Source organism: Orcinus orca, chromosome 9 (genome assembly GCF_937001465.1).
Source record: "Orcinus orca chromosome 9, mOrcOrc1.1, whole genome shotgun sequence".
Lineage (NCBI taxonomy): Eukaryota > Metazoa > Chordata > Mammalia > Artiodactyla > Delphinidae > Orcinus > Orcinus orca.
The window spans coordinates 86,034,627-86,057,554 of record NC_064567.1 but is presented as its reverse complement, the minus strand read 5'-3'; the positions used below and the strand labels follow the sequence as shown (position 1 = coordinate 86,057,554).

The window sequence follows — 22,928 nt, the reverse complement described above, 5'->3', positions numbered from 1 at the left end:
TGCCTCTCTTCTTCTGATGAGGTGGTTATTGATAGCCTTCAAGGCTTTAATTATTTAATCATTGTGGTGAACATAAAAAGTTCCCCAATAGGACAGCCTTTCATTATAACATCCTCTTCTCCTTTACTGTTCTCAGCAGTCCTTTTCTTTCCCAGTTGAGACATCTTTGAACTGCCAGATATCTCAAGGAGGACATAGATTGTAGCCAGGGTCCTAAAACCTCAAAAATTTGAGAATCCCGTCTTTTCTCTGTCTCTTCCTGACCTACAGAGAGTTATTGTTGCAAGGTTTAGCAAAGAAAAATATAATAGTTAAAGTTGGGATAAACAATAAATTTTTAATATAAGTATGCCCCATGCAAAATTTGGAACATACTTATACTAACCAACTATTTGTTGCTTATCTGACATTCAAATTTAATTGGACATCCTGTATTTTATTTGGCAACACTGCAGAGAGTGCATACCCTAAGGCTTTCCTAAGTCCATCTAATGTTTTGGGGTCTAAATTCCTTTACTATTTGATCCTAATTTAAACCTTGAATGGAATGTTTGTAACAACTAAGACTGCAGTTTTATTCAGCATTTGCATGAAGTGTAGTGGATGTTGCACTGCCCACCTACGCACAACTCCCTTTTGTTATGAGAATATACAAATAGAAATAAGACTTTGCTGGAGAAACCTAAGCTAGATAATTCTCTCTTTTGTAAGTTTTTATTAAATATTTCAAAGATACACATAAGCAAAGACAGTAATATAATGCGTTGCACACAATTTATTTACACCCTATTCAGTTTTCTTCTTTTTGGTTGGTTGGTTGGGTAGGTAAATGTGAGTGTGTATACTGCCAGCCTCTAAGTCAGTGGTTTTGAACCTTGGCTGTGCATTTGAATCACTTGGAGAGCTTTTAAACTCTCAATCCCTGCCTGCCTCCCAGACCAATTAAATCAGAATCCCTGGCAGTAGAGTCAAGTGCTTCCAGTGTGCAGCCAGGGCTGAGAACCAGTGCCCTGAATGAAAATGGCAAATGCAAAGAAACATTTTTTACTGGTAAATCATGTCCTTATATTTCATATTCCTCTTCAAAACTTATTTCATGGATTTTTCAGTAAGCATATTACATTATAGCATATTATATGTATTGTATTATAGCATAGCATATGTTATTTTATAAAGTTTACTTTAAAAAAAACTCATCTGGCTTTAATCATGTCACTGATTCATTATTAATTTTGGAAAAGCCTATAATTGGTTTTTGTTTTCAGATATTTCTTTGTGATTTTCCTATGTCTTTTTCATACGTATTTCTCTCTCTTAGGTTATAAAACAGTGGTTTTTTCACTTTATCTGCTCATTAGAATCATCTTAGGATGCTCTAAAAAACGATGCCTGGGCCACACCTCCCAGAGGCCCTGCTCGGAGGCTCTGTGCTAATTGGTCTGGTGTAGAGCCCAGGCATTGCTGTTTCTCAAAAGCACCTGAGGAGACTCCGTGTTTAGGCAGAGTTGAAAGCCAGTGTTTCTAAATATGTTAAATTCCTACCTAGCTGATCATCTGAATCTTGCTGGAGAAATTTAAAACTTACATATAATTGCCCTGCTTAATGAGGTAGAAATTATTTCCAGGTTCTGTGAGGGGGAGAAATGAGGAGATGATACATGGCCTTCTGAGTAATAGGTGTAAATGAGGAATTCCTGTTGGGGGTGGCCAGAGGACTTTTGAGAATAAAGAGAAGGGTCTCTAATATTTTAGAAATATTTTATTTCTTCTGCTACATTTCAGCCTAACCTATTATGTTACTCTGAAAACTTCAAAGAAGGTTGCCACTCAGGTACAGGGATGTGTGCTCACACCTACTCAGAGTAAGTGCCCACTGTCCAGGCCCCACCTATGGGACCCTAATTCAGGAGGTTCAGAGTGGGGCCAGACACCAGTCCTTTAAAACCTTCCCCAGGTGGTGAGAGGGCAGTTTTGGTCACTGCTGCCTTCTACGATAACACATCCCTAGACGTGGTCATCACAATTCATCCCATCGACAACTGGGCAAATTCATGTGGAGTAACAGTAAAATCAGTGGTAAAAGTAGGTTTTTGCAACAGGGATTCTTATTAAACCTCCCTCAGATCTACCTGGTCTTTTTCTCTTTGAGTGGCTATATCAAGAAGGAAGTTATCTTTCTAAAGTAGGACAGAAGACAACCAAGGAGGAGGTGTCCAGAAGCATAAATAATTAAATTAAAATGTCAGAGCAGACTTAATCCTCTGTAATATGAAGTAACAGAGAGGAGGCGTGGCATACACTATCGACAACATGATGCACCAGTCCAAAGACTGTGTACGTTCATCAGTAAGACAAGGACTGTACTGGGTCCTGGGAATTCAGGGTATGGTATTGCCTCAAGGAATTTGCAATCTAGAAGAGGAGACCAATAATTATACAGTGGGAAGAAACAGAAAATTATATGAAGCAGCGAGTATAGACCGACATCACGGGGGATTACAGGTGAGAGGGGACTCAGGAAAGCAAAGGACAAAACCTGGGTTTTGAAAGATACAGTGATTAGGGTGTGGAGAAAGTGGAAGGAGAGTGAGGGGAAAGAAACAATTTCTTGTCAGAGTGAATGGAACTCTGGGCATGGGTACAGAGGCTTAAAGCAGCATGGGAGGTTGCCTGAATTGCATATGGTTCTATGATGCTGTTGCGTGATGTTCTGGAGGAGTTGGGGGCAGGGGGAAGGCAGAGTGGTGGTGTTGCTGTGTTTCAGACCCCACCCGCATACCTCAGCCCAGTCATTTTTGGATATTATGATGAGTTCCTAGAATAATAAATAAAAAGTTAGATGAAAAGCCAACCAGCCTTGCTAACTGTAAAACAAAAGATGTACAATCTTACTTTGTCAGATTCTACTGCAGAATCCTCTTTCTCCAGGCTTATCTTTTCATATCATCTGTCCTGATACTTAGTTGCATTTGCTGCTAGAATTCCCTTTTATTCTAGACTTTTAAATTTTCAGCCTCCTTAGACTTAGGCATTTATTTTGCGTGATGTTTCCTGGTTGAAAACATGAACGTAATTTCAATTTGAATGTTAAGATTTCACCATAAGGGAATTGGATTGACCAGCATCAATAATCCCCCGCCTTCACTCAGTCACCACACAGGCACCTAACCATTAACCCACGCTAACCCCCAACTCCTCTGCCCTTAACTTCCTTCAGTTAGGACTGATGGCTTTAGTTGTTGTTGTGCACTTAATTTTTATTATAAAATATATCATTCAGGGCTTCCCTGGTGGCACACTGGTTGAGAGTCTGCCTGCCGATGCAGGGGACATGGGTTCGTGCCCCGGTCCGGGAAGATCCCACATGCCGCGGAGCGGCTAGGCCCGTGAGCCATGGCCACTGGGCCTGCGTGTCCGGAGCCTGTGCTCCGCAATGGGAGAGGCCACAACAGTGAGGCCCGCGTACCGCAAAAATAAATAAATAAATTAATAATAATAATAAAAAAATAAAATATATCATTCAAATTTACAGACAGAGTCGTGTATTAAACACCAGTGTACTTACCACATGACTTAGTCAAATCTTAACATTTTGCTCTTTTTGTGCCAGTTCTTTTTTTACAAAGTGAACATTGCAGATTTGGTTAGTTGAAGCTCCCTATCTCTTCCGAGTCTCGTTCCCCTTCTCTCCAGAGGTAACAACATCCTGATCTTAGTGTTTGTCATTGACATGCATGCTTTTATACATTTACTACATATATGTGTGTACACAAACAACCTACATTATTGCTTGGTAAGGTTTTTAAACTTTGTTTAAATAATTGCATCCTTGAAGTACCCACCTGTGCCTTGCATTTTTATTGAAAATTAAGTTTTTGAGATTTATTGATGATGACATACAGATTTAGTTCATTTTTTTAAAATTACTGCATAGCATTCAATTTATGACTATACAAAAATTTATGTTTTATTGCATATAGGTAGACATTTGGGTTTTTTCCAACTTTTCACTGTCATAAAGCTGCAATTAACATCCTTGTACACATTCCCATGTGCAGAAACACACTGGGTTTTTATTCCTTAATCATTTCTTTTACTCATATGAGTAGTATTCATTATGTAGATAGGTAGGTAGGTAGATAGATAGATATAAATATAGATATATCAGTCATCCTAATAGTCTTACACATGACAACACAATAAACTTTAAAATGATTATAACATTGCACTGATGTTTTCAACTTGTAGCTCTTGTGGAGACATAAGCCTCAGCTCTGAACCATAGAATAATTTAAGGAGTAACCAAATGTGAATACAGAATTGGAAAGGAGGCTAATGTACCTTCAAGAAACTTAGGGTCAATTTAAGCACTGATCTTGCTCCTTTTTCTTTTTCTTTGATGTGTAAATGGTTAGAGTCAGCCTGATTCCCTGTTCCCTTAATATTGACTTGGAGTCAACTTGCTGCAGCATTTAGCCACTAAAGTTAACACGATCCTTTGTTTAAAGTATGCACACTACCCCCTCGTTGCCCTGGGAGAGACAACATGTTTTTTACTGACTTTGCTTTCCTTTCATTTATTAGTGCCTACTCTGTCCAGATCACTAGGTTAGATGCTCTGGGTGTCCAAAGATGAAGAGGTCCTCAGAATAACTTGCAATAATACCGCCAAGAAGAGATGCATCGGAACGGTCATCAGTAGGATTTTGGCATCTGACAGAGTTTTTATTTTCTCCCTTAGTGAAATTCAGGAAATGCTCGTCTCCTGCTATTGATGAATAATTTCAGAGTACTATGGATCATGTTGAAGAAACTGAAATCCTTGCAGCAACCCAGCGGTACTATGTGGAAAGACCTATCTTTAGTCACCCGGTCCTCCAGGAAAGACTGCACAAGAAGGACAAGATTTCGGAATCCATTGGGGATAAGCTGAAACAGGCATTCACGTATGTTGTTTCCACTTATTTCCTTTAATCTGTCTTTCACTTATGAGAGAAGCAAGGTCAAATGTATAAAGAGAATCTGGCAATGTGGAGGAAAAAACAAATGGTGAGCTCTCGTGATTTGCAGAGCTGTCCACACAGTTCATTCAGTGGTAGATATTTGATGGAACACAAGCTTCATTACATATTTCACCATATTTATTCAATTCCTTCTATGCTTTATGTCTGTATAAAGGTTTATATAAACAACCCACTTTCCATTTCTCCACCCACCTACATAATATCCACCTCTTCCATTTGTCTCTCAGGAATGTTCCAACCCCTCTTTTTCCCACTTGACTTCTACTCCATGTGGCAACACCCTGAATCTATGCATTTAAGTCCCCAACCTAAGCTATCAAGGCCACTCAGTGTCTTAGGACACTTACCATTCCCAGGCCAGCAACATGGCTGTGTAATACATGTGTGCCTGACATGTGTACCTGATTGCACACCTGATTTTGCAAACCATCTGATTGCTGCCTCCTGAACCCTTGAGACCACAGCTTCATATAAGCTTCACAGTGACCCTGTGCTCTAGGTGTGACATCACGAGAGGTTGAAGGTATGTGCACTGGAGTCAGACTGTCTGAGTTTTGATCCCAGTCCCAGCCGCCCACCAGCTGTGCACTTGAGTTTCCTGCTTTGTAAAATGGGAATAGTAATTAGGGCTTACATCATCGAGTTCCTGGGGTTAAAACCTATTAATATATGCAAAGCGCAAGGCACATGGCAAGCACTATATAAATGCAGCTGTTATTAATATCTCAATTTTCTAAACCAGGAGACTGCTATGAAATCTGGTTTGTTTCACTCAAATTCATTGCTCTTGCCATAGTTGCCTGACATTTTGCTTCCCGTATCTTCCTGCATCTAATTACCAGATGCTCTTAACCACTAAAGGCACTGTATAAAATACCATGCATGCTGCAGTAATGCATTATCCTTTTAAATGGAATAAGTTGCTTCCTCATCACCAGGAGGACTTGAGGCTGTCACAGTGGTGATGGAACTCATCTGTCCATACTCTTACTCACTGATGTCTTTGATTGTAGGCATAGACTGGCAAAAGGACTGGCTGAGGTCCAGAATATAGTCTGTGTATCAAAGTTAATTAAACCATCCGGGGATTAACTGCAAAGCCTTGGTTTTTTCAGCATGGTGTTCACCTAACCAAGATAACCAGACATAGACTTAGCTACAGTGCTCCCGTGACAAATGGTGTTTTGAGTTTACCTAATCAGAGACATATTCATAAAGCTCATAATACCTGTGAAAATTTCCTTCATTTTATAAGGAAAGGGAAAACTAAGTGGGTAGATGCTGGTCATTGGTTCCACATCCAAGAGTTAACTCAATCAGTAAATAATTCCCCTACTTCACTTTACACCAACACAGGAAGCACATTAAGGGTTTCACCTGTTGAAATAATAGCTTCTGGGATATCTCAACTATTTTGAAGCTAATATTTTTTTTCATGGTCAGTTGTAGAGCATTAGAGTGGAGACAATTCAGATGTTCCTTTTTTTTTTTTTTTTTTTTTTGAGTTACGCGGGCCTCTCACTGTTGTGGCCTCTCCCGTTGTGGAGCACAGGCTCTGGACGCACAGGCTTAGCAGCCATGGCTCACAGGCCCAGCTGCTCCGCGGCATGTGGGATCTTCCCGGACCGGGGCATGAACCCGCATCCCCTGCATCGGCAGGCGGACTCACAACCACTGCGCCACCAGGGAAGCCCAGATGTTCCTATTTTTTTAAAATAATAATAATAAGCAGGTCTTCTTGTCTCTGACCTCTGCAGAGTAGAAGAGTCATCCTCCGCACCAGTTTTGAATTCTTCCTTACTGCTCCAGGATATGAGGAAGGGAAAATGCCTTGGTGTGAACTCTACAGAAATGATCCTCATTTTATCTATTTCTTTGTTCTCCAGATGTACCCCTAAGAAAATACGAAATATCATTTACATGTTCCTCCCCATAACCAAGTGGTTGCCTGCATACAGATTCAAGGAGTATGTGTTGGGTGACATAGTCTCAGGCATAAGCACAGGTGTGCTGCAGCTTCCTCAAGGTCAGTAGAATATATTTCTTTCTTTCTGTCCTTTGCTACCATCTCCTCAAACAGTTGCTTGACCATTTTTCTGTTTAATTTCATCGTGATTGGAAATTCATAGTTTTTATCATTATAGTTCTAGTAACCTTCACCTGTTTAAAGGAATTCTCCAGAAATAACCCTTTTAAATAACCTTTTAAAAGCCCCGGAGATATTAGTTGTAGAATGTGGTAATACTGTTTTACAGACCAGTACATGTAGGAGCTGGCTGGGCATTGCCTTTCTCTCGCCAAGTTAATCAGTCACTCCATGAGCATGTTGTTGAGGTTGTCCTTTTTTGTTGTTGTTTTTTTGTTGTTTTTTAAATTTTATTGAAGTATAGTTGATTTCCAATGTTGTGTTTCTTTCAGGGGTTGTCCTTGTTCAGGTTCTTGACTTATAAGTCCATATTCTTACTACAAGGGACCATGATATACTGAATTCTTGTGCCTTTGTGTGATTTTATATGTGATATAAGAATTTAAGAAAACACTCATTGATTATTCACACACATTTATCAAGTATCTGCCTGGCCGTCCCCATCTTCATGGAACTAACTATCCAATCAGGGAAAGAAACATGAAGCACATAACAGCACGCATCAGTTTTTATTGCAAATGATGGTAAACACTGTGAAGGAAGATACAGGGCACTCTGACATGGTGATACTAGGGGGACCTAATTTAAGTAGGTAAGTCACAAAAACCCCTTTAAGAAGGTGAGATTGAAGTGATACCTGAAGGACGAGTAGCAGGGAGGTAAAGAATGAGAAGAAGTGCACTTCAGGAAGAAGTGATAGCATGTGTGAAGGCATTTAGCAGGAAGAGAATTGGGTGTTTGAAGAATTATGAGAGAGGCAGGGTGCTAGGAGTGTGGGGAGTGAGGGGCTGGAGCCTGGCAAGGCGAGCAGTGGCAGGTGTGCACAGCCTTGACGGGACCCTTTGGATTTCGTTCTGAGCGCAGTGAAAGCTGTCAGCGTGCTTTTTTCAGTTGGGTATTTCTGGTAAGAGATCACTGAGACTGTTGTGCGGGGAGTGGACTTGGCTGGCGAGAGGTCACCAGGATGAATGTAGGGAGACCAATTAGAGGTGACAGTGACTCAGTGTGGTCAAAAGGTGATAATGGCTTGAACAGCCTCTAGGTAAGCTGGCAGAAAATCTATTCCCTTCTCCAGTTGCCCAAAAACTAATTACTGAACAATCGCTTTGTAAAAAAAAAAAAAAAAAAAAAAAAAAAAATTTTCCCAGTGATCAGTTAGCTGAGTTTTTAATTTTCCAAGTGACTGAGTTATCGAATCTATTAAATCTGTTAAACAAAAGCCTTAAATCAGGTTTAGGACCACTCTCCACAACAATTTTGGCACCAACACCCCAAGGATAGAGAAAGGGATGTATTTAAAGGCAGAGGTGAGGGCAGGGGGAGGAGCAGACAGAGGCTCGGCATCCGGAGTGGGAAATAGGAGCTAGACCGACATTCAGTCAAGTTGGACTGACAGCGCCACAGGAAATGGCTGTAGTGAACGCATGTAAATGAATACGTCAAAGAAATCCTCAGAATTTAGCCTAGTTGGGTTTTTTACTGAAGTGCCATTCCACAACTTTTTTTGGACCTGTAGACATTACGTAAACATCTACCCATTGAACTGTGAGCTCACAAAGGCTCTTCCTTGCCCTGTTCAGCTCCAGAGAGCCTGCAAGAACTTACAGCACAAGGCAGATGGTCACCTGTACCCAGAGAAAAGAGCTATAGTGACAAAGAATATTCTCAGAATTGAAATACATGAGTTTTCAGACTGAGAGCAACCATCAGGTACCCATCAGAATTCGTGAAAAATTAACTTAAAACAAGACACACCATTGTAAAATATCAGAATACCAGGAATAAATAGAAGATCCCAAAACTTTCTAGAAAGGAAAAAAAAAGTCACATAACCCTGAAATCATAACCTAGAGGAATCTGAAAAAATAGGCATTACAGAAGGTCAACAGTTTATATCTACAACGATAAACCAAGAAGTAACAATGTGAACAGGTTATGTAGAATGGGTTTCTCAGCCTGTACCATGTACACTGGTGGTGGGGGGCCATCCTGTGCATTGCAGGGTGGGTAGCAGCATCCCTGGCTTCTACCCACTAGATGCAGCAGCAGCCCCACTCCCAGGCTTGGTAATAAAAAATGTCTTCAGACATTGCCAGATGTCCCCTGGGGCTGGGCAGAATCCTCTCATGTAGGAACTGCTGATTTAGAAAAATGGAGATAAATGGTAGAAAAACAGCTGAAAGAGTTAGAAGTGAGTGCTTCTGGGGAGTGGAACCTAGAGTAAGGCAGAAGAGTGCTGGCTTTTCCTCCCAGCCTCCCTAGTACTGCTTGGCTTTTTATACTATGGACGTGTGTTTCTTTGCTAGAAATAAAAAATATTTTTAAATGCAACATTAAACTTACCATATTGTTACATATGAAATAGGGACGCTTTCCCAACTCTTCTTTTGCTAAAATGTTCTTATCCACAATATGACAATGCATTGCATGAACTTTCTAGTTATTCCAGACACTTGGTGAGGCCCCAAAGCTGAGAACAAAGGGTGTTTATTGCTTACACGCTCTAAAGAGGGATTCCAGGCCATCCATACAAAACGATGAGTGAATGACACACAGGCTCTCTCCTCGGTGCATCACTCCAACAGGATGTAAGGGGACAAGAAGACTGATACTAGATTTGGAATGAGAATTTTCTAGAGAAAGGTGAAAAAAGCCCTATGCATTTCCCCTCCACCTAAAGTTAAGGAAGGACTGCAAGAGAATCACTGGGAGCACTGGACATGTGTCCCCTGGAGTTTGTGGGCACTATTGCCTAATTCTTGCAAAAAAAAAATAAATCTACAGGTGAAAGGGTGTGAACTGCCTATGACAGCAAAATGAAGAGGACCCCTCCTGTGGGCATGGCCTGCACTTGCACAGTTTACTGGGGTAAAGCATCAGATAACTGGGCACCCTGGGAGGTAACCTGGCTTGGCTCATTTGAAAGGTACCTGCCCAAGAAGTCTGCCTACAGGATGAGCAGCTGCCAGCAGAAAGAAGCTGGAGGAGGTGTAAGAACTGGAACCTGTAAGGGGCCTAGGTCGGTGGGGGCGGCATTACATCGGCCAGGGAATAGTACAGTGGGAGTTCCTCACTGAAAACGGGTCTCCAGAGAACCCTGAAAACACCTCATTGGAGAAACAGCTGGCATTTGGGCATCAACACCAGATTACCACTGCACCAGTCAAGTAAGACTTCCTGCCGTTATGTAATTTGGGAAAGAATAAAGCAGAAAAAAACCCACCCCTGGCAAAGAGGAGACGACAAGGAAAACTGTCTCAGCCTGGGCTCTCTGAACACAAATATAGGATTCCATGTAAGAGTGGGATGGAAGGGTGGGCATGTTAAAACACATCTGCTTAAATTAACATGATTTTCACTTGTTCATCATAGAGAACGAGCCAAGAGAAAAACACACATAGCCCTCTGTTTTCTAATGAGCTCCCCGTTTCTGTTTGGTTTTTTATCCCACAGGTTTAGCCTTTGCAATGCTGGCAGCTGTGCCTCCGGTGTTTGGCCTGTACTCTTCATTTTACCCCGTTATCATGTATTGTTTTTTTGGAACCTCCAGACACATATCCATAGGTAAACCTTACAGTTGATATTTTAGTACCTTTCCTTTTGGATTTCCAAGCTTTGCAGTGTGCCAGAGAAACAGCATGTTTGTTATTAGGACATCTGCTTAGTAACAACTTTTGTTACTGTATACCCAGTAGGTGCTTTTAAAGAATACACTCCCCCTCAAGATTTCTAGAACTAACAGCTTTCTCATAATCTGGGCATAATAGAAAAAGACAGTTTTCTTGTGTAAAAAGAGCAATTGTTGAAATCTGTGAAATAAGTGCTTGAGTGCATAATACAATTTGCCTGCATCTCTTTTTTTTCCTCTGTTTTATTAGTGATGCTGCAAGTTCCTAATTACCATGCATATAATGCATTTTCATCTTATTTTAGGCACTGAATTGTACTTGGTTTCTCTTTAGTGTATTTAGGATCAGATTTATATGGATTTCATAATAGTGTTGATGCTGCCTGAGGCTGCCACCAGCCAACACACACAAGGTCTCAGCTGTCCGTTGCTGGGTAACACACCCCCCTCCAAGTTTAGCAGCTAAAAACAACCACCATTTGATTATCTCTCACAGTTCCTGTGGGTCAGGATTTGGGAAGGGCTCATCTGGGCAGTTTAGGCTCGGAGTCTCTCAAGCAGTTAAGAGTCAGGTGGGAGCTAGAGCCAGAGCAGCTACAGGAAGGCTGGACTCCCCCTCCCTCTCTTCTTACCTGCCGCCCTCACCCTCTCTCCACGTGGTCCTGACTGGGGCTTTCTTGCCTGTAGGGCTGCAGCACAAGCGAGCAGTACAGCTCTCAGGTGGAAGCCGCATCACCCGTTGTTACCTGGCCTCAGCAGTCACGCAGTATCGCTTCTGCTGCATTCTTTTGATTACTAGCATGTCACAAGTCCACCCAGATTCAAGGAGAGAGGAATTAGACCACCTCTTCATGGGGAAATGTCAGGGTTCTAGAAGAGTGTGTGGGATGGAAGATTTTGTCACAGTGCAGTGTTATTTCAAGGAGGATTTATTGACCTTACCTGTGTCTCCTGGGGTACTGGAAACAACCACATCAGACATACTGAACATAATTTCCCTGATTAATGCTTCCTTATTTCAGGTCCATTTGCAGTTATTAGCCTGATGATAGGCGGCGTGGCTGTTCGATTAGTACCAGATGATATAGTCATTCCAGGAGGAGTAAACGCAACCAACAGTACGGAGGCAAGAGATGCTTTGAGAGTGAAAGTCGCCATGTCTGTGACCTTACTTACAGGAATCATTCAGGTAAGACTCACAGATGTGGAAATGGGCTCTCATTTGCTCATTTAATAAATATCTGTTGAGCACACTTGGCTGGTCTACATGGTGGATAGGGTCAGCCAGCAAAACTCCAGAGCTCAGGGTTCATAGCTCAGGAACGCCGGTCCCACTGCATGCCTTACTTAAATTGATACTGAATAGGAACTAGCTAGCTTCAGTTGGATACTTTAGAGATTCCAAAAGCAAGACTAGCTTGAAGCGGGATGGGTTAGTAATGGGAAGAGGGCCTGGAAGGAGCAGGAAGTGACATGACTAAGCCTACCCCCACTTCTGAGGGACAGAGAGAGTACGGGGGTGCCCATTGCTCCGTGGGGCTCCAGGCCCTTCCAAACCTTCCGTTGTTTTCTGCATAACCAGTGATTGATTTATTAGCTACTTAACTTGCTGCAGGTGCAAGTTTGTAGTATTAGAAAATGGTCCAGAAAGAACTTTTTAATGTTTTCTGTTGGTTTTAACTTCGTGACCTATCATGTGATTTATTTGTTTCTTTGTCATTTAAAAAAAAAAAAGTTTTGCCTAGGTGTCTGTAGGTTTGGATTTGTGGCCATATATCTCACGGAGCCCCTGGTCCGTGGGTTTACCACTGCGGCAGCTGTGCATGTCTTCACCTCCATGTTAAAATACCTGTTTGGAGTTAAAACAAAGCGGTACAGTGGGATCTTTTCAGTGGTGTATGTAAGTAAGCAACTTCCCGACTTACTGGTACTTGTTTTCCCTTCTTTATTTTTCCCCCTTCTCTTCTGTATCTCTTTTACCTTCAAGGCTCACTTTTCTTATGTCCAAGAATTTCAATAAAATGGAGGAGATTTAGTTATTCTAAGGCTTTTCTGAGAAGAGCACTACAAGGAAAATTAAACCTTAAAGTCTCATTTCTTTAATATATACTATCTACCTCACAAGGAATTTTTTGGTTAGGTCTTTTTTTAATATTTATTTATTTATTCGGCTGTGCTGGGTCTTAGTTGCAGCATGCAGGATCTAGTTCCTTGACCAGGGATCCAACCCAGGCACCCTGCATTGGGAGCCCGGAGTCTTAACCGCTGGACCACCAGGGAAGTCCCTGGTTACGTCTTTATTTGGTTATTTCACCTTGACTCTAGTTAGCTAAAGAAACTGCTTTTTTCTTAAGACAAATTAGATTATCTTTGGGAACTAACAAATAATTTAAAGGCATTATGGGATAATAGATCTCTCTCAAAAACTGCTTACTCAAGCAGGCAAAAAAATAAGTCTGTAAAGGATCTATTGTGTAACTGTCACAATTAACCAGTTTAATCTAATAAAATAGACATAGATCCTTCTACCCAACTCAGAGAAGATATAAATTATTTGCAAGCACGTGGGTAACAATGGTAATAACTGATCACGTTGAGAGTGGTCACGTAAAACTGATCACAAATTCTAAAAATGCAGCGTTGTTTCACATGGTGCAGTAAATTAGCAATCAATAACTAAATATAGCTTTAAAACCCCCATACATTTGGAAACCAAAAACATATTTTTAAATAACCATGGATAAAGAGGAAGTTACGAAAATTATTAAAACCAAATGACAGTGTAAGCACTACATACCAGAACTGAGATGCTGCTGAAGCTATCCTTGGAATGAGAGGTCTATAGCCTTTGGAGGTATTGACGTGTCAGACACTGTGTTAGGCAGAGCAGTGAGTTTACGGTCCAATGGGAAGACACATAGTAAACTGCTAATCACATAAATATGTAATTAAGTACAAATTGTGTTAAGTGCTCTGAAGAAAAAATCAGGCTGCTCTGAAAGTTGAATAGAGAGAGCTTTAGATTAGGGGTCTAGGAAAGTCGCTTTGAGGAAGTAACAGTTAAATTGAGTCCTTCACTGATTAGAATGGAGTCCAACTGTGGGAGCATTCCCTAAATAACTCAATTCTTCGTTTCCCGTAATAGCTGGTAACATGCTTCTTACTCTGAGATTTCTCAAAATGCCTTGTCACAAAGGAAATAGAACAGACAAGCATACTAGAGAATGCTCCTAGGCATTGATAGGAAAAGTGTGTAGCCTGGGCTCGGTGGTAACCTGCTTTCCCAGGGTCCAGATAAGTACTGACTGCATCTGGGGTGCCGAGACTGCAGCCTTAGGAGAAAATTAAGCGGCTTTCTTCTCTAACTTTCCTGGGCTTCTTTCCAAGCTTCAGCCACTCTCTTCCCTTCAAAGCTCACCTGATTCGTCTTTCATCTGCTAACAGTGATTTCTCTCCCTCTTTCAGCTCCTAAAAGCTTTCGTATGTATTTACCTATGGATTTTTTTGCTGATATTACCCCTAATCCTTTCCTAATGCTCAGGACTCAGCTTCAGGGTTACTTTTCTGAATTTTACCATTCTACATTGAGATGTTAGCGTAGCAAAGAACACTGTAATCTAAGATTGTCAGGTAAGGATTACAACTACCAAGTTGTATGACTGGGTAAAAATGACTCCTAATTGGTGAAAGCTGCAGAGAGAGAGACTTCAGCCTGAGAACCTTTAGCTAGAAATGTCCACTAATGGGATGGCTGGTGTGAATTAGAGCACTAGACTGTCTCTGTCTATTCAGGGGCTCTTGCTTGATGTAACATCCAGTGTTCACTGTGTTACAGAGTACAGTTGCTGTGTTGCAGAATGTTAAAAACCTCAACGTGTGTTCCCTAGGCGTTGGGCTGATGGTCTTTGGTTTGCTGCTGGGTGGCAAGGAGTTTAATGAGAGATTTAAAGAAAAATTGCCAGCGCCCATTCCTTTAGAGTTCTTTGCGGTAAGTCAGCGTCCAGCAGCTTACGCCTACCTGTTTCTGTGCGGGGTTTAGAAGTGGACCCGGGAGGAGGAGACTTGACCTCTTTTCTCTCACTTCTGCCGAGAGAAGGTTGGAATTTGTCAAGGGGAACTTTTACAAATACACTGACAAAAAAAGGAAAGCATTAAAGTAGAGTCATGGATGATTTTTAAAATATAGCTGAAGTCTGTCCATAAAAATGTGAATGTAAATTATCTTTGAGTGAAATTATGGAGATTTTTCTTTTTCAAAGTTTTTATTGTCTAATTGTTTTATAATGAACATATAAACTTTAATAACCTGAAAAAAGTAAGCTGTTTCCATTCTGAAAAGAGCAAATGACAAAGGTTCCCAAACTTTCTTGGTTCCTGGCACTCCTAGGCCAAAAGAAATGCCTAAGTAATCGTTCCATTTACTAAGTAGTAAGGTCCAAACAACTTCATACGTATTTATGTCTAACAGCTTAAGAACTGTTTGTAAAAATAATGCACATATATTGAAATAAAATATATTTTATGACATTCTTAAATCACCACAGTAATTTATCAATGAATGCGTATGGCGGCTGGTGGGCACTTCACAATCCCTCAAACCTGGGAATCAGATGGACACCACTACCATCATTTCCTGTTCACTTTGATTTTTGCATGGTACCTGCTTTTTTATCACAGTGACCACTGAATGCCCAGCTTTGCAAACATGTGGTGTGACTGAAAGGAATGTAGTAGGAACTAATATCGAAACTGTGAACTACCTCAAACTAGAAGTTTGCATGGTGTCTGACACGTGTCACTGTTTTCCTTGAAAGTCATGTCCCACAGTGTCCTGGTGAGTTCTCCTTGGGAGCCTGGAGCACTTTGGTGTATAGTTATTTTTTATTTTTTATTTTTGGTTTTTTTAACATCTTTATTGGAGTATAATTGCTTTACAATGGTGTGTTAGTTTCTGCTGTATAACAAAGTGAATCGGTTATGCATATACATATGTTCCCATATCTCTCCCCTCTTGCGTCTGGTGTATAGTTCAGGAGCCACAAGGAGAAGAAATAAAAAGTATAGGTGTCTGATCCAAATCTAGCTAAAAGTTCCAGCCACAAGAACCACTGGCTCGTATAGCTCACAAAGAAGCCAGGCCCTTTGACCCTTGTCCTTGCTTTCATCTTGTCTATACCCGAATTGGACTGTCTCTCACTGTTTTAAGACCTGTTCTCTCATTGGGGTTGGGCCCAGAGTTCCTGTTTCCTCTTGGAGAACAGCAAGAGGTTCTCAGCTCCTTCGCATGGCAGTGGAGAAAGGCAGGCCCTAATCATGAAGTAAATGATGAAGACTGACTTTCCTGGCTTGGGATCCTAGTTTTGTCCACTTTCCAGATTCTCTTTAAAGTTTCCTTCATGTTTTCCAGGGCAATGGTTCTCCAGAATTCTATCATTAAAATTATGGTTGAACCTGTTTTTTGTTTTTTGGGTTTTTTTTTTAACTTCTTATCTGTATGCTCCTCAGAGCAAGGGAGAGGGAAGCCATACTGGAAAATTTGGGACAGAATCTTCATGACTCTCATTAAACATACAGTTCCTTTTTTATCATAAAATTGTTTGGGGTTCTGCATTCTCTTTCACAATGCATCTGTTTGTGTTGGTAGGAAAGCTTTGGTTTCAATTTATTTATCACTGCATAAAGTTGATGCTTCAGGAACTTGAGCCATGTGTATCCTGTGGATTTGAATTTTCTGGGCACTCCACCAGTTTGCGATGCACAACGGATGTAATTAAGGGTGACAGACATTGCAACCAACAAAGAAGGGGCATTTCATCATAGCGGCCGGAAGCAGCCACGCCCTTGGTCTCTTGGGCTGCTGTGTCTGATAATGAGCTTACCTTCTTCTTGGCTCCCTGCAGCAGCCCCCTTTGGTGGGGGTCTGGCTCCCTTCCCTGGCCAGCCCTATGCCTTCGCTCCTGGATAACCCACTCAGAAAGTTCTACAAGCAGTGGTTCTTTGGGATGAAGAAAGTTGCTGTCTCTCCTTCTGTTATTTTTCTCTTCTTGTAGCTCACTAAGGCTTGTACTTTACACACAGACTGAATCTGTGCCCCGACAATCCAGGCAACCTTATGTACAAGGACACTCCGTGATGGGCGGTTTCACCCTGACCCTGACTTGGCAACAGACATGGGAGAAGATAGCCATGGGGTGCTGGTGGAGGCCTCTAACCACCTTGGTGCTGCTGTCCTGGAAACAAGAGTCCATAGAAAGATTGTGCAATAGATCCAAACCTACATGTTATAATGATACACTGTCACTGTACCACCCTCACAATACGTATTTCATGTCCTTTATTTGTGCCACCTTGGCCAGAGCCTCATTTTACCTGCCCCAAAGGCAAAGCCAACTCCTGAAAGGTTTTATGGTTTCTTTGTTTGTAGCCAACTAGCCAAATGCCTCAGGATGGAACAGAACAAAGTAAAGAGAAAAGAATTCCAGGCCACAAGGAGACTGTAGAGTCCATTTTAATTTTGTGGAGAAGGGTCATTAGGAGAAGTTAGAATTGCTGGAAGCTAACTATAATTCTTTTTTTAAAAAACCGAGAAAGTGAGAATAGATTTGGCTTGGCTAACAAGTTCTTTGAAGCTTATTTTTGTGGTGTTTGAATGTTCATTTCTAAAGGTACGTTTGGTTTTGTGTCTGTTTCAGGTGGTTATGGGAACTGGCATTTCAGCTGGGTTTAGCCTGCATGAATCGTACAATGTGGATGTCGTTGGGACACTTCCTCTGGGGTAGGAAAATAGTTTCAAGTAACCGTGTGACTTGAATAATCAAGGGATCTATTATTGCTTCGAAGTCCTGCTTTAGTATTGCAATGAACAATCTTTTTTTTCCTACGTATCAAATAGCTGAGGGTTTGAGGGGGGTTGAGTTTGGTTTTTTTGGCTGTGTGTGTGTGTGTGGGGTGGTGGCTTATTGTGGTTAAGAAAAAAAATAGCATAAAACTTAACCATTTTAACCATTCATAAGTCCAGTAGTGTTAAGCGTATTCACGTTGTTGTGAAACAGATCTCCAGAACTTTTTCATCTTGCAAATCTGAAACTGTACCATTAAACAATAACTCCCCATTCTCCTTTCCCTCCATCCCCTACTTTCTCTCTCTATGAATCCGATTACTCTAGTACTCCGAGTACTCTAGTACTCTAGTACTCTTGCCTTCTCTGTGACTGGCTTATTTCATTTAGCATAATACCAACGTTCATCCACGTTGTAGCATGTGACAGGATTTCCTTCCTCTTTAAAGCAGAATAAAATTCCACCTTATGTATATACCACATTTTGTCTATGCATTCATCTGTTGGTGGACATTTGGGTTGCTTCCACCTCTTGGCTATTGTGAATAATCCTGCTGTGAGCATGGGTATGCAAGTGTCTCCTCAAGACCCTGCTTTCAGTTCTTGTGGATATATACATAGAAGTGGGACTGCTGGATCATATGGCAGTCTGCTTTAACTTTTTGAGGAACCTCCATAATGTTTTTGAAAGTGGTTGCACCATTTTACAGTCCTACCAACAAATGGCATGTGGGTTTTCGTTTTGTTCTGTTTCCTATTTAGCATTTATTGGTTTTTTAGATCTCTTCCTGGGTAGCTTTGGAGCTAAAAGCAAAAAAGCTTTGGAGCTAAAAAGCTAAATCTAGCCTGCCACTTAGTAGCTTTGTGACCTTGGGCAAGTCACTTATCCTCTCAAAGCCTCAGTTTCCTCCCCTGCTAGGTAAGCATGGTAATTGATGACTATCTCAAGAGCAGTTGTGAGAGTTACAGGAGAAAATGTGTCTAAAGCAGCCAGTGTAGCATTTGGCATGCACAGTGCACATTCAAGACATGTTAATTGAAAGTTCTGTGGCTCATTATTTCAATCAGGTTTCTAGTTTTAAGTCATATATTACTTCTTTGCTTCATCTGTTTTTCTTGTACCTAATTCTACATTTTAAAATTTTTACTATTTATATTTGAAGGAGTGAGAGTGACTGCGAGCCTCTCCTGGTCTCACTCTGTCCCTCTCTGATACTCTGGCTATCTCTGTACCGCTCTGCGTGTCTCTGTCTTTCTGTTCCTGGTACTGTCTCTTTCTTGCCACTCTGTTCTCTCTTTCCAAAAGAAGAGTCAGACATTTGCCCAGATGCTGGACATTGACAGGACCTGGTATATTCCATCAGGCCTTGCCCCTGGAACCACCTAAGAATCTCCAGGGAAGCACAGGCAGCAGGAGTTGCTTTTTAAGCCAAAGTTCAGAAGCCTGCATTCAACTTCAGCAAACTGCTGTCATAAACGTGTTACTTATGATTCAATGTAAAGGTATAACACAGTGATAACCCTTGTTTTTCTATTTGCACTTATGATTTTTTAAGTACTTTTATACCCACCATGTCAGTTGATGCTCACAATTACACTGTTGATATATGTTATCTTCATTTAGCAGAGAAGAAAGTTCATTTATTCCCATTTATTCAGCATATGTTTATTGAGTGCCTATTATGTGCCAGGGACACAGTAGTTAAAAACAAAAGTGAACATGCAAGCATAAAAGCCTTTGGTCTCATGGAACTTATATTCTACTAGGAGAGATAGACAATACATCAATAGTGAGACATGCTACGAAGACAAGGGAAGCCAGGTAAGAGATAGGAGGGGCTGGAGTTGCTGTTTTAGGTAGGGTATCAAGGAAGGCGACATTTGAGAGACGTGAGTGAAGTTTGGTATGTCCCAGCCTGGACCCAGAACTCAATCTTCTGATACCCAGTTGTGTGATCTTTCCATTACCTCACACCTGGCTCACTAACATAGTTCGTCATGTGATAAACATGTGTCTTTGGATCCAGTAGATAACCCTATTCAATAACTAATCACAAATAATCTACATGTGAATTTTCACGCTTAGATTTCTCCTTTTAAAAATTCACATGCCACCATCATTCCTACCTAATACCTTCCTTTCCCTATTGCATTATACCCAAATATGTTGCTTTCCCTCTACGTATGAGAGCTAAACTTTTTTTTGTTAATAAATTTATTTATTTAATTTATTTATTTTTGGCTGTGTTGGGTCTTCGTTGCTGCACGCAGGCTTCCTCTAGTTGCAGCGAGTGGGGGCTACTCTGCATTGCAGTGCACGGGCTACTCGTTGCAGTGGCTTCTCTTGTTGCGGAGCACGGGCTTCAGTAGTTGTGGCACGCAGGCTCTAGGAGAGCTAAACATTTTTTTTAAAACTAAGAACATTTTACCTTTTTGAAACTTGGCTTCCCAGAAACCTTATCTTTCTGGAACTTTGCCCAAAACCAGGCAGGCAACCAATAATGCCTCCCTGACTTCCTATCTGTATACAGTCATACTGCTTCAGTGATCTGTGAGTCTCACTGCCGAAGAACAGTGGCTTATAACAATGTCCATTTATCTGCTCGCAGTTTGTCAGTGTAGGTGGGGCTCAGCTGAGTGGTCGTCTCCCTTGGGGTCTCTCAGGCAGCTGCAGACTCTGAAGGGGTGACCAGGGCTGGAGGATCCAAGAAGGCCTCGCTCACATGTCTGACAGCTCAGCTGCAGTGACTGGCACAGCTGAGGGCTGGCTGGCATCTGCTCTCCATACGGGTCTCCAGCAGGGTAGCCAGGTTCTTTAGGTGTCAGCTCAGGGCAACAGGACAGAAAAGCAGAAGCTGCCAGGCTGCTTACAGCACTCATGCAACATCACTCCCACCACATTCTGTTGGTCAAAGCAAATCACAAGGCCAGCCCAGATTCAACATTCAGAGGGGAAACAGACCACATCTAGATAGGGGAGCAGCACACAGAAGTATGCGAGGAATTGGTGGTGGTTGTATTTGGAAACAAACTACCACATTTATCTGCACACACACACACACACACCATAAATATATAATACAGTGTCCAGAAAGTGACAGCTGACTGTTAGAGATCCCCTTCACGGCAATATATCATGTTCCTTGGTTTACTTCTCTTCACTCATTGCAGCATACATTCTTTTCTCATTCTTATTCCTCAGACCCAAACCTGCTGCCAGGCCTTCTCTCCTGGTTAGTGCTTATGTAGCAAAGTGCAAGGAAAAGACAGCGAGTTCTATAGGCAGACCCCCCGCGTCTGATTCCCTGCTCCATCTTCAGCAGATTACTTAACATCTGCAGGCATCCATTTTTTCACGTATAAATTGGGGTAATAATGGCACCCATCTAAAAGGATTGTTGTGAGGGCAAATGAGATGACATATATCAAGCATGTAGCACATAATCTAGGCTTAACATATGTTAGGTTCCTTTGCTCCCCTCCCTTTCCCTTACCTCAGAAGCTGAGACAGCCCCTTTGTCACTGTGATATGACGCAGTATGAGAAATAGTGTGGAGAGACGGGTTCTTTGTGGTTTTTGTTGTACTTAATAGATGAGCTGTTTGACCTTGGACAAGTTACTTGACCTCACTGTGCCTCATTTTCCTCATCTGTAAAATGGGGATTATAATGGTACCTAGCTCACGGTGCTGTTGGAGATAGATAAACACAGAACCTGGCACAAGAGGAAGCGCCTAATGAATGACTGTAACAGTAATAATATTGTACATCAATTAATTGATATTGTTATTTAGCCCAGTGCCTTGAATTGGAGCAGGTGCCTTTGAAAACCTCCCTTGCCCCTTCCCCCGTACCATTCTGGGGAACACCTATTCTGTTCTTTTAGGACAAAGGTTCCAAACTATAAGAATGGACCACAAAAATTAGGTTCCCTACTGGGGAGCTCCAGGAGCCACGCTTTTGGCCCCTCCAGATTCCTAAGATTCCCAGGTGTGACCCAAGGAGTATAATCTGCTGCTGCTCATTTCCCATGTTAGACACTCACCTAAAGGGATCCAGGGAAGAAGCAGGGTCCTTACATCAAACAGCAAGGGAGAGCAGTGAGTACCTAGTGTTGCCCGGACAGTAGTAATTCTCTGATATGATAGCGCCTGTCCACCTCCCTCCTCACCTCAGTTTTTGGTTCGAATGTCTTGTGGCATCTGAGCGCTTCGCTGACCCTCTCCTCTACCTGCTCTGAGTCTTACTTACACCTGCCATACGGGCTGCCGTGAGGTATGAGGTTACTCCTTTTCTAAATAAAACGGCATTTGATCTCTGCTGATAACCCATTCAGGTAGAAAGCCGGCACTCTGGGGTTGGGGCCTGGAAAGAACTTGTGTGTCAAAGAGGGCCCTGCTTTTTGCCAAACAAGTACCCAAGTGTTGATCACCTCATCTGCAGATAATGCCCCCCTACAGTGCTCCCCTCTAGCTGCATGTTTTTTTCCAGTGGTCACAATGCCCAGGTTAAAGTCAGCTTCACCTTTCAGGCTGCTACCTCCGGCCAATCCGGACACCAGCCTCTTCCACCTTGTGTACGTGGACGCCATTGCCATAGCGATCGTTGGATTTTCGGTGACCATCTCAATGGCCAAGACCTTGGCGAATAAGCATGGCTACCAGGTCGATGGCAATCAGGTAAGATTCATTAATTTCCTGCAGATGTTTCCTGGTGGCACAGTCATCTTGCTCTACTATAGGAGACAAATAAACTGGATTTCTCCATCTTGGTAGAAAAAACATTACTTTGGTGATGGATGTATTTATTCAACGCTACAATTTTTTCGTGGTTTGTGTGCCTTAAATCGTCAGAACACTGAGGTCCAGACTCCTACCTCACCTCATCAGCAGGTGCAGTCTCCACTCTGAGGTGGACAGTTTGCCATACTGCTCTAGGCGCTATCCCTATTTTTAAAGCTCACAGCCTGAGAATCTAACGTTTTTCCAGAACCATTTTTACTCCACAGGAAAGCCTTCTCTTTGTTCACTGAACTTTGAGTTTATGATTCATCACTTAAACCCCACAATACATTCTTTGCCGCCTTCTTTTATAAGATAGCTACAGATGAAGTATTTAATCTGAATACCGTGAGCCATTATTTATTTCTAAGATAAATACCCAGTGTGTATTTATCTTAGAAATTCACACTGTGCACTTCTAAGAGGAGACGAGACGCTCCATGTTCATACAAGACACAGTAATCCATCTAGGAAACCCGGAAGTTGCCCTGAGATCAGGACCCACTCACT

At 41.8% G+C, this 22,928-nt stretch overlaps 1 protein-coding gene across 1 annotated transcript in view; it reads left to right on the top strand.

Moving 5' to 3' along the window:
• SLC26A5 (solute carrier family 26 member 5) overlaps positions 1-22,928 on the top strand; it is a 52,490-nt gene that overhangs the window by 12,893 nt on the left and 16,669 nt on the right. The window contains exons 2-9 of the mRNA XM_033439554.2: positions 4,742-4,946; positions 6,911-7,050; positions 10,624-10,734; positions 11,821-11,987; positions 12,534-12,698; positions 14,634-14,786; positions 17,491-17,573; positions 22,169-22,316. Of these exons, the coding sequence (XP_033295445.1) occupies positions 4,795-4,946; positions 6,911-7,050; positions 10,624-10,734; positions 11,821-11,987; positions 12,534-12,698; positions 14,634-14,786; positions 17,491-17,573; positions 22,169-22,316 (1,119 nt within the window). The 5' untranslated portion in view covers positions 4,742-4,794. The remainder of the gene's footprint in view (positions 1-4,741; positions 4,947-6,910; positions 7,051-10,623; positions 10,735-11,820; positions 11,988-12,533; positions 12,699-14,633; positions 14,787-17,490; positions 17,574-22,168; positions 22,317-22,928) is intronic.